Raw genomic sequence first — 10995 nt, 5'->3', positions numbered from 1 at the left:
CAAAAAAAAAAAAAAAAAAAAAAACTACCGATTTTTACTTTATTTTGCTATGCAGATAGCATTAAAAACAATATGAATGTCATTTGGAAATCCAATTTTTCTGGAACGCAAATATAGTAATAATGCCAATATCTGATCAACCTAGCAAATAGATCAAGAATATACAAATAACTAACTGTAGGGCATTTTCTTACACAGTAAAGGTAAAAACTGCTTCAAAAGTAAGCAATCAGATTCGAAAGTACGCTTCACAAAAAAAGCTAATTAACTAAGTCAATCCAAGATGCCCTCGCATCAAAACAATCGTACAATGTCGATTTCTCAGCAAACATACATACAAACAAACTTAAAACCCTAACATTCAGCTTTAAATTAACCAATCCAGGTCCTCCATCGCATCGCAAATAATGCAGTTCTTGATAGAAACTCGCGAGACGTTTGTCAAAATAACATTCTTTTCAGAAAATGAAGAACAAAACAGGTGAAAAAAAAACAGCATTACCAGGCGTTGAATGACGAAGAAGCTTTATGATTGCATTTAGCTGACGATCGGCAGCCAGAATCTTAGATCCGACTTCAGCATAAGTCCGCCATCACTGAAGGCTGTGTTCGAGGAGGCGAACCATGCGCTTTCTCTAGTGCTCCCGCTCGAGTTACTTCTCAAAGTGCTGAGGTTTTTTTTTTACCCATTCCCAGAAAACTGAGGATTTTACCTTCAAATATTTTTGCATAAATAGCTCTCTTTTTGTTTTTTTAGATTTCTGTCTTTTTATAATAATAATAATTATTATTATTATTTGGAAATTTTCAATTTCCCAACATATATTAATAATTTAATTTACTCACTAATTTTAACTTAAATAATCACTAATTTCAATAAAATCTATAAATTAAGTTTAATTAATAAATTGAGTGGCCGGAGTGACTTACTTTATTTTTTATTGCACTATATAACCCGAACCAAATTTTATAACAAGGATTTTAATTTATTACGTTGATATTTTTTTTAGTATTATTGAAGGTAGGTTGTGAACGGTAAGCCGTTAAGCCACATCATAGAGCAAGGTATAATGCACTTGGAGTAGCCCAGGCACGATCATATTATCGTTTAGTTGTATTCCTCTTGAATGTGTTTACGCGATTCTGCTCAAACAGACTTGAGTTTAAGATGCAATTCACCTATACGGTTAAATACTAATACATCTTTGTAGATGAAAACGTTGAAAGATTATTCTTCAAAACATCACGGGTTACTTCTCTGTTTTCTCAAACTGCTATTTTATAAGTTTCAAGATGTCTAATGAAGACGTCATCTATTTAAGTATAGGGTGCGGAGCTAGCACTGCACGATGAAGAAAGATAGGACAGTAAAATATATGTTTTGTGATGCATTAGTGACCAAGAATGCTCGGGACTCCTACGTTTGTCTTTGCATGAATGCACTAAATAGGAGTGAATATGCGTCTATTGAAGGTAGCCCTCGTACTTAGATCACCAAGGTGAGCATGTTAAAATGAAAGTATACAATAACCTTATATTAAGTTTATATTTTAAAAAATTTACTACCTTAGACAAATAGCGTTTGTAGTCCAACGGTTAGGATAATTGCCTTCCAAGCAATAGACCCGGGTTCGACTCCCGGCAAACGCATTATCTCTTTTTTTTTTTCTTTTTAACCATTTTTTATTTAGGGATTTCTTTTCATTGTGTAGGTCCTTTATGTAATCCTAAAATTTCACATTTTGAATTTATTCAATTTCATTTTAAGTTTAAAAAATAATTTTAAGTAATTAAAATTTAAATTTAATTTTCATGTACCTTAAATTTTAGTTTTTTAATTTATTTTATGTTGAATGTCTAACTTTTTGAAAATAATGTAGCTCGTAGAACTAAAGTGAAGCGTTTGTATTTCTGAAGTGCAATTCTTGAATTCAAATTGATTTGATTGCAAAGTATAATGGTAATTATTTAGATTGTTTTTTTTTTTTTTTTAAAGAAGAGGGTAAAGAACTTTTAACAAATGTAGAGCAATGAATATATTCCAATATTTTCTATGTATTTTTATAGAGATTTATGTCAACCTATTCATTTAGGCTACACGTTAACCGCTCACATTTGTAATCATCAAAGATTTGAAGAACTTTTAACAAATGTAGAGCAATGAATATATTCCAATATTTTCTATGTATTTTTATAGAGATTTATGTCAACCTATTCATTTAGGCTACACGTTAACCGCTCACATTTGTAATCATCAAAGATTTGAAGAACTTTTAACAAATGTAGAGCAATGAATATATTCCAATATTTTCTATGTATTTTTATAGAGATTTATGTCAACCTATTCATTTAGGCTACACGTTAACCGCTCACATTTGTAATCATCAAAGATTTGAAGAACTTTTAACAAATGTAGAGCAATGAATATATTCCAATATTTTCTATGTATTTTTATAGAGATTTATGTCAACCTATTCATTTAGGCTACACGTTAACCGCTCACATTTGTAATCATCAAAGATTTGAAGAACTTTTAACAAATGTAGAGCAATGAATATATTCCAATATTTTCTATGTATTTTTATAGAGATTTATGTCAACCTATTCATTTAGGCTACACGTTAACCGCTCACATTTGTAATCATCAAAGATTTGATANGCCGAAATATCATCTCAGATTAGTATGGTTCTTAGGGAAGGATTTGGATTATTATTCTGTAGAGAAAAAGATCCTATTAAAAAAAAAAAAAAAAAAAAAAAAAAGAATATATTGTGTAAGAATAAGATATACTCCAAGAAAGAGGAAAATTATTGAATAGAAGAACTCTCGAACATTTGACAATCTACCATGTTTTGATATTAATGGTGATTCATTATAATGAATCATATCTTTGGACACAAAAAGGTTATGTAAACACATACTGTTTTGATATTAATGGTGATTCATTATAATGAATCATATCTTTGGACACAAAAAGGTTATGTAAACACATACTCAAAATTTCAAAGATCAGGTTCCACCGTGGAAGACAATATTTTTCGAAAAAATTCTTCATGATATATCTAACCCATGACGAAAAAAATTCTTCATGATATATCTAACCCATGCATAATATCATGAAAAATGGATACAAAATTTTGGTTGCTACTTACTATTGACAATAAGTCTAAAATAAGAATCTAAAAATAAAAAATGTAGATATTTGTGACTTGTCTTACTCCCGACATAATATATGTTTAGAATAGATTCTATTTTGAGAGAGTCGAAAAGGCACTCCATTTGTAAGCTCCGTAACATAAGTTATTTTAAAAAAATCTAAATCTGATGTTGGATTGTGGAAAAGCAGACTAACCCTGCATATTTTGCTCCTCCTCTTGTGGTTAGTTCCCAACTTTCACCATTTACTCAAAATATCAAATTCAGCAGATACGTTCCACATTAAGAAGATGATGAAACAGAGCAATATTATTTGGAACATAATCCTACTAAATTCTTTATAAAGACGAGCATAGCTAAATCATATCCATCAGTCAAACACGGTCCACAAAACATATAGCTAACAGAAAATAGGTCATAGAACTCACAAACTAACATGGAGAGATATAACTGTCACTCTACAGATTTACCTTAAATATTACCATATTAAACCAGCGTATGGAGAAAAATTAGGCTGGGATTTTGAGAATCCCTAGTTTCAGACTTACAGTTTTACTCACCTGGTGTGTTGTTGGCTGCTTCGTTGAAGGAAGCAGCGAGATACTCGGCGAGGCTGGGTTGAGAGCTTGACCTGCCAGAAGAAGCATCTGAAACTCTTGCTTTTTTCGTATTGAATTTTGAAATCCAAGATTCTGAAGTGTTGGCAGAACTTCTCAATGGAGCAACTGGCCTCCAAATACCAGGTTGCAGAACCTTCCAGGGATCTTCAAGCATGGATGGATTGTAAAACTGTTCTGGTCTAGATGATTCGTCTGATGAAAAACGACGACCATGAGAACCAAAACCTCGTCCCGAGCCAAATCTTGGACTAGGAGTCATATTGCCACGATGACCATGGCTGCCTCCACCAGGACTAGAACTGCCTTGATACCCAGGACTAGGACTTGGACTGAGGTGATTAACCATGTCTTGCGTTTGATTGGGGTAAGAATTACCTCTTGGTCCAGAGACAAAGCTGGGTGAGATCATATCCCTTGGTAGCTGGCTAGGGAATTGGTTGACAAAAGGGCCTCTGGGGGAGTTCATCCCCCTTGGGGGAGGGCCGGGAAAGTGGTTGACATATGGGCTTCTAGGTCCACCCCACATATTAGGACTTCTTTGATCCATAGGAAAAGGCCTGGGCATTGCTGGGCTACCATGGCCACCAGATCCACTATAACCTCGTGCATAGAATCTCTGGTCAGGTGAATGTTGATGGAATTGATGAGGCGCAGAGGGAGACATTTCAGGGTTTCTCATTCCTACAACACAATATTATATCTAGATTTGGAGGAGAAAAGTGATTCCCTAACTACAAAATGCTGAAAGAACATACTCATGATGAGAAATAAAATAAACCACAACAAGCATTAAAATTTTTTATAGCTGATCGCCATATGAGATACTTCCCAATTCTCCCAGTAACATCACATAAACTTTAATGTAAAATATTAGCAAATACTAATAGGATAGATGTGAAATATTACAAAACTCATGTCTTTTATCATTTAGAAAATACTGCTTTCACGATTGCATGGCATCCAACCATGGGGAGGAATTAGAAAGTTTGAATTGGAAACAAAAATCAAACTACAGAAGTATACCTTGCACAAAAGAGTGCTATGTAGCATTTATGTTAAATGTATACATTTACCTCCCCCATCAAAAGCTTGCAAAACAAACATACATTTAAATCCGAACCACTAATAGAAACACATCTAATTGTATATCCTTAATACTCTAGACATTTAACATTCATGCTCATCAAACCAAATAAGAACCATAAAAGGAAGAAAGACTAACTTTATTAATTAATTTTCTCAAAAGTATATGACTAGCTTTTATAATTGATTCTTACTATGTTTCTCTTAGAATCCCTCCCATAGTGGCTCGGATTAAGAAAGCGACAAAGTGTTTTATATGGGAAAGCCTGACATGAATGATGGCAAGCCACCTTTTCCTAGTTGGAATTTTCTCCAACACGCAGAAATCTCTCCTTTCCTCTTAAAAAGGTTATGGAGAGTTCTATTGAAACAAATAGCTTGTGGATTTTTTTTTCCTTTTTGTGTGAGGAGCCAGGCAAGTAAAGTTATAAATGTCCCGTTTGTTTCATGGATTTTGAAAGAATTTGGTTTTAATCACAGTAGTAGAGAGGATACACAAGCTATTCTTGAGACTCTGGTTTGTTTCTGCACTGCTCCATGATGCAGGCTCTTTGTTCATAACCAGAAGGATTTCATATTCCTAATAACATCTCCCTACAGCCATCTCTATATTCAGAAGCTCTCAAAAGGTTCAAACTAGAAAGAATCGACAGTTTTTTGTGACCCTAAGTTCATTTTACAACCTCAAGTTGGGAGCACCTTCTACTAGATTTTGTTTATAGATTACATGTCTGTATTGATTTGAAAGCTTCTTTGTAACATTTTTCTATGGAGGGGAACATAATAACCCGGCACATTAGGCCATTTTTGACCCATGTATTCGTAATTGGACCCTTTTATAATGAAGCATCCACCATCAAACAAGTAGCTCGATATCCTATTCCCATTACATGATCCTTTATTTTTTTCCATCCACAAATTATTTAAGAAAACATAAAATTACCTGGAAAATTTGATGGAACATAAACATCTGGAGAACTATTGAGGTGGGAAGGAACATAAACATCTGGAGAACTATTGAGGTGGGAAGGAACATAATCATGAGACACAGTCTGATTCCCTCTCTTCTTGCTAGAAGAAAATGCAGCCATAGGGTTTGTGTAATAATCAAATCTTGGGGCGGTACATGGTTCTGATTGCCCTAGCATGTTAGCTGAGGACTCAACCAATGGATTTGAAAGATGATTAGGCAGAGAAGTTTCGACATAATTGGCGACATCAGCCTGCGAAGCTTCCATTCGCATTGCTCTCAGTCGCTCCCTCCGTTTCTCAGATTCTTCCATTTAACCTAATATCGTCAATTCTCAATCACTGTCATCACTGAAAACACACAACAGACTCGATCACAATGAAAATTAAAGACTCCTTCATGAACAGGAAACAAAATTCTCATAGATCTATAATCCCTACTTGGAGGTTACAAAAATGCACCCCGATTGAAATTAATTACAAAAAGAAGTAAAATTACAGAATGCATCGGATAGGGAACTTACAACAACGACCGAAGATAACTGAAATTACGATTCCAAAGAACAATTGCTGTTGAAAGAAATCCCTAGCTACTTCCTTCTCTGTGATTAACGACGAAATCCGTAGTCCTATAATATTCTTCAGCAAAGTTTCGGGTGTAAGGAGAGAAATTTCTAGAAATAGATAACTTCTACAAATTATACCTATATCTATATTTTATGTAGCATCTTTGATCTTTCATATAAAAAAACATGTCAATTTCAGCCTCTAACGAAGACGAAGAATTGTAAGAATTGTAAACCCCAACGAAGAGCCCAACAGCCAATCAAGACTCTACGACAAAGATAATAGTTCAAGAAAATCTTTAAGCAACAACGAGGTCGAGCAGGGATTAGGCTAGGAGAATGAATTCAAACTCAGCGAAGATAGCATGAATATCGGTAAGGATTTTCATGAGAGATGTAGTTTTTTCTTAGTGTCAAATGCTATTCCACATAGATGGAAATTGGAATAATACCTGTTACAACAATGGAGTCAATAAAACGGCTGCGAGGAGGCTGCGGTAGCGGCAGAGGCTGAAGAAACCACGACGGCGACACCGAACTGCTGAAAACGGTGAAGAGTCATGAAGAAGAAGAAGCATTATGGGGCGAGTTTTGTCTTTCTCAAGGAAAAAAGTGGGCTGGGCCTTTGAAAATGGGCTTTATAATTATTTTATTTTTCATTTGTTATATTCTTTTCTTAAATTAAATAAATATAAAAGTTTAATATAAATTGTATATTTATATTTTTTACTTCAATTTTATTTTAGTGTATCAAATGACCAATAATGATTATGTTTTTCTCAATTTTATTTTTAATATTTAAATACCCTTAATATTCTTGCATATAACATATTTATTATTTTAGTTCCTTTTTTTCATTAAAAACAAAAAACATAACAATTTTCATATTTAAAAAAATAAATTATGGGATTGTTGCATTATTTCTGTTTAAATTTTAAAACCTTTGAATTGTTTTTATTTTTATTTTAAATAATTGATTTCTAAATTATTTAAATTTATTTATTATTATTGTTGTTAAAAAATATTTGATTAAATTAAGTCTATTTTTACAAGTTATCATATAAACATTAATATTTTCACAAGTCTATCATCAAATAATATTAAATTATTAATAAAACATTAATTAATTAAATTTTAATTAAATATTGATTTGATAATAAATATAATAAATTTGATCTTTTGAATGATTAATAATTACATTACATTATTAAAAATAGGACATTTTAATAATTATTCTCAACTAAATAGTCTTAATAAATTTATATAAATTTCCATTATAAATAATTAATTCAAAATAAATTAATTATAAAATTAACCAATAGCCGATAAACCATCACTAGCATACGTTTGATCTTCATTTGTCTATTGTAAATTTAAATCAATTAATTATATTTTAATAATTTAATATTTTAATGATGAATGAACACTAATTAAATTAATCCAACGTTTATAAATTATATTTTTGATAATTATGAATGGTAATTTGGTAAGGAGAAGATGATTAAAAGGACTCAGACATCCAAGGAAGGATAGAGCAGCATTAGCTCTCAAGCCCGGCGAAGGCGAAAGCTCTTAGACGGCCACTGCGAATGTTTTGAGAAACAAGCCTTACAGATATCATCATTGTTGCCACAATTTTCAAATGAAGAATATGATCGAACAAACGAAAACAACAGCTATCTTAATATGTTCACAAGAGACTCAGACATCCAAGGAAGGATAAAGCAGCATTAGCTCTCAAGCCTGGCGAAGGCGAAAGCTCTCAGGCGGCCACTGCGAATGTTTCTGAGAAACAAGCCTCAAGGATATCATCATTGCGAATAGATTTTCAAATGCTAAATATGACAAGAATTAAATATGAAGAAGTTAGAAGGTGAAGATCTTCAATCCGATAACGATCAAAATTTAAGTATGAAGAAGTTGAATACAAATTTTTTGTAATCGAATCAAATCAGAAATTCTAACAAAACACAAAGAATTCAGCCATATGAAAGGTTCATCATCCGCTAAAACAACTATACGTACGAGAATACAAAAACGAATCGTCGATCAGAAAACAGAACAATACATTTGAACAAATCTGACAAAATCAAGTAAAGTAGGCTTTCAGTGTGTGTAACAGTCAGATCATTGATAGTAAAATCTCACTGAAATCCGCTAAGATTATTGGAAATATCATCATAAGCCTATAGAATCGAACACGCAACTCAAAAAAAAAAAAAAAAAAATAAAAAAAAAAAATCCAAACAAGTCGAGAACCGACTCCACAACTCAACCAAATTCAAGAGGATGCACAAACAGAGAACATAAAAAAAGAAAATAATAATAATAATATGAGAATTAGAACTGAAAGGTGGAGAAAAATGCACAAAAATCTACGGTTTTCAGAGGAAACTTGGAACTGGAGAAATGAAAGCCAAGTATGGAGGAAACGATACCTTGGAAAAAAGAGGTCGAATTGTGAGTTTATAGGCCATCGACTGATAAATTAGGGTTTTTCCTGTTTTCTTCCCCGCAACTTATGGGCTGGGCCGCAACATGATAAAAGTATATCTACTTGTCAGATGTAAGCTAAGCCCATTAAGAAAGGCCCACATACCAAAACTCCAAAATAAGTTCCGGTTGCGTTTGCCGGGAGTCGAACCCGGGTCTATTGCTTGGAAGGCAATTATCCTAACCGTTGGACTACAAACGCTAGATGTCCAAAATTATATATTTTTATTATTATAGATGTTAAAATATTTATTTTCCACAATATGACATGTTAACTTATTAAAAAAGAGAATAATTTTTATTTTCTTTTCATTTAAATACTTTTATGAACCTTATTATAATATTCGTGGGATGCAATTACTTTCGTTTGGGCTTATTCACGTTATCTTTCTTAATGGTGCAGTGCTAGTTCCACACCCTATATTTAAATGCATAACGTCTTCAATAATTTGGCAAATAAGACATGATACTACCTGAACGAGTGCATCTACTTTCAAATGTTGTACGTGTATCTCTTCTTTTCAATTTCTGACGGGTCCATTCATGATTACAATTGGCTCATCATCGTTCGTTCTGTGCATGAAATGAGAAATGAACGAAATCCTTAATTACTCGAAATATGTAATTTTAATGTATACGTCAAACCCTCTCAATGTCTCACCTTCAAAATCATTTTCACTCTCGTTCCACACAACAGTGAAACATACTTATATGTGAAGACATTTTCTACGCATAAAAAAATATACATAAGAAATAAAAAAAAAATTGCAAAAACATTGACCGGAAGAAATTAAGCTAGGTTGAAATCGAAACAACTTAAATTATGGCGAGAAAGTAATGCATTCTTATACAAATATTCCACATATTCCACGATTAATATATGTATTAATTAAAGTGAATGAATTAGCATAAAATAAAATAAAAAGGTTAAAATTCTACTAGGAAAATTGAAAAGTTTTTTTATTTAAGAAAATTTTAATTCAAAGGAACAACAACAAAAAGAAGAAAAACAAAAAGAATTGCGTTTGCCGGGAGTCGAACCCGGGTCTATTGCTTGGAAGGCAATTATCCTAACCGTTGGACTACAAACGCTAGATGGTTCAAGCTTTGAATTGTTTTTAAGTACAAATTATATTTATTGGAGGATATTAAAACAAACGGCTTTCACACAGAAATAAACTACGGGCGTTTGGGCGGGAAAAAACATGGATTTTAAATACTTTTGTTTATATTTTTCTATTTTTTTTATTTTTAATTAAATTAATAAAAATACCTCTAAACTCTTAAAAGTTTTAATAATATTTTTAAACTTAAAAAAAATTCTATAAATATCTTTACCGGTTTGGGATGAAGGGAAATCTCATTAAAAGTATAGTGTAAATTTTAATGTTTAAAAAATAAGTTGAACATTAAAAGGTTTTATTAATACTCTCAACTTTTTAAAAAAGTTTAAAATTACACTTACGGTTACTATTATGTTTAAAAAGTAATGATGAAATTTTATGTATTTTTTAATTATGATTCGTATTTATATATATACACTTTTTTATAAAAATTTAAATGGGTGTGATTTTTTTTTTTTTTTTTTTTTTTAAGTTTTCGATAAAACTTCTCAAAATTTAAAAATATTATTATTTATTGAATCTAGGCAAATTTCTATTTATAATTAACCATAAAAATATTTTGATTTTGGGTATTAAAACTTCTAAAAGATTCCAGATATTTTATTTAGACAAAATGCAAAATTTTATTAAACAACAATAAAAAAAATAAAATTAAAAAAAAAAAAAAGAAAGAAAATGAAAGAAAAAAAAGAAATGCGTTTGCCGGGAGTCGAATCCGGGTCTATTGCTTGGAAGGCAATTATCCTAACCGTTGGACTACAAACGCTAGATGTGCCAAATCGTTTTAAATTATTTAAATCTACTTATAATTTACACATTTTTCACAATTTTGGAGAAACATTTAAAAAAAAACTTCCACGTGGAAGAAAAGGAATATTTAATTTTTAATTTCATCCCATCCCGAAAATTGAATATATAATATATATATATATATATATATATATATATATATATATATATATATATTATACTTATATAATGCA

At 31.5% G+C, this 10995-nt stretch overlaps 2 protein-coding genes and 7 non-coding genes across 15 annotated transcripts in view; 1 reads left to right on the top strand and 8 right to left on the bottom strand.

Moving 5' to 3' along the window:
* The window catches only part of LOC111795510 (peptidyl-tRNA hydrolase 2, mitochondrial-like), a 7489-nt gene extending 6801 nt beyond the window's left edge, over positions 1-688 (bottom strand). The window contains exon 1 of one of the 3 annotated variants that reach the window (XM_023677980.1): positions 503-688. The gene's annotated coding sequence lies outside the window, so the exon portion shown is untranslated. Of the gene's footprint in view, positions 1-28; positions 145-502 lie in introns of those variants that run through there. The other 2 variants (XM_023677982.1, XM_023677981.1) reach the window with 2 other exon arrangements.
* An 890-nt stretch (positions 689-1578) lies between these two features.
* TRNAG-UCC lies at positions 1579-1650 on the top strand. The gene has a single exon. It is a non-coding gene; the product is annotated as a tRNA-Gly (tRNA).
* Positions 1651-3466: 1816 nt separating this feature from the next.
* Positions 3467-6974, bottom strand: LOC111795468 (protein SICKLE). Of its 5 annotated transcripts, none has more exons than XM_023677913.1 (4): positions 6848-6972; positions 6354-6468; positions 5804-6180; positions 3467-4458 (listed from the first exon to the last, which is right to left on the bottom strand). In XM_023677913.1, exons 3-4 carry the CDS (start codon positions 6141-6143, stop codon positions 3710-3712), a joined length of 1089 nt encoding a protein of 362 aa, XP_023533681.1. In that variant the 5' UTR covers positions 6144-6180; positions 6354-6468; positions 6848-6972; the 3' UTR covers positions 3467-3709. The 5 variants fall into 5 exon arrangements, with proteins under 5 accessions (XP_023533681.1, XP_023533680.1, XP_023533683.1 ...); XM_023677912.1 differs by having other exon boundaries at positions 6354-6458; positions 6848-6967; XM_023677915.1 differs by having other exon boundaries at positions 5804-6148; positions 6354-6458; positions 6848-6967.
* Positions 6975-7902: 928 nt separating this feature from the next.
* Positions 7903-8024, bottom strand: LOC111796269. Its single transcript, XR_002815316.1, has one exon. It is a non-coding gene; the product is annotated as a small nucleolar RNA SNORD14 (small nucleolar RNA).
* A 68-nt stretch (positions 8025-8092) lies between these two features.
* On the bottom strand, positions 8093-8215 carry LOC111796268. The gene has a single exon (XR_002815315.1). It is a non-coding gene; the product is annotated as a small nucleolar RNA SNORD14 (small nucleolar RNA).
* Positions 8216-8495: 280 nt separating this feature from the next.
* LOC111796287 lies at positions 8496-8583 on the bottom strand. Its single transcript, XR_002815332.1, has one exon. It is a non-coding gene; the product is annotated as a small nucleolar RNA R11/Z151 (small nucleolar RNA).
* Positions 8584-9018: 435 nt separating this feature from the next.
* On the bottom strand, positions 9019-9090 carry TRNAG-UCC. Its single transcript has one exon. It is a non-coding gene; the product is annotated as a tRNA-Gly (tRNA).
* Positions 9091-9908: 818 nt separating this feature from the next.
* On the bottom strand, positions 9909-9980 carry TRNAG-UCC. Its single transcript has one exon. It is a non-coding gene; the product is annotated as a tRNA-Gly (tRNA).
* A 726-nt stretch (positions 9981-10706) lies between these two features.
* Positions 10707-10778, bottom strand: TRNAG-UCC. Its single transcript has one exon. It is a non-coding gene; the product is annotated as a tRNA-Gly (tRNA).
* Positions 10779-10995: the final 217 nt, after the last annotated feature.

The sequence above is a fragment of the Cucurbita pepo genome, chromosome LG05 (genome assembly GCF_002806865.2).
Source record: "Cucurbita pepo subsp. pepo cultivar mu-cu-16 chromosome LG05, ASM280686v2, whole genome shotgun sequence".
In the NCBI taxonomy this organism is placed as follows: Eukaryota; Viridiplantae; Streptophyta; class Magnoliopsida; order Cucurbitales; family Cucurbitaceae; genus Cucurbita; species Cucurbita pepo.
The sequence above is the reverse complement of the archived record's forward strand: the minus strand, read 5'-3'. Positions and strand labels throughout refer to the sequence as shown.

Excerpts from the sequence above, each read along its gene's own strand:
- LOC111795468 (XM_023677914.1), bottom strand. The coding sequence starts at position 6,143 with ATGGAAGAATCTGAGAAACGGAGGGAGCGACTGAGAGCAATGCGAATG. Across the intron at positions 4,459-5,803 it reads TGTTCCATCAAATTTTCCAG|GAATGAGAAACCCTGAAATG; the intron begins GTAATTTTATGT and ends ATTGTGTTGTAG.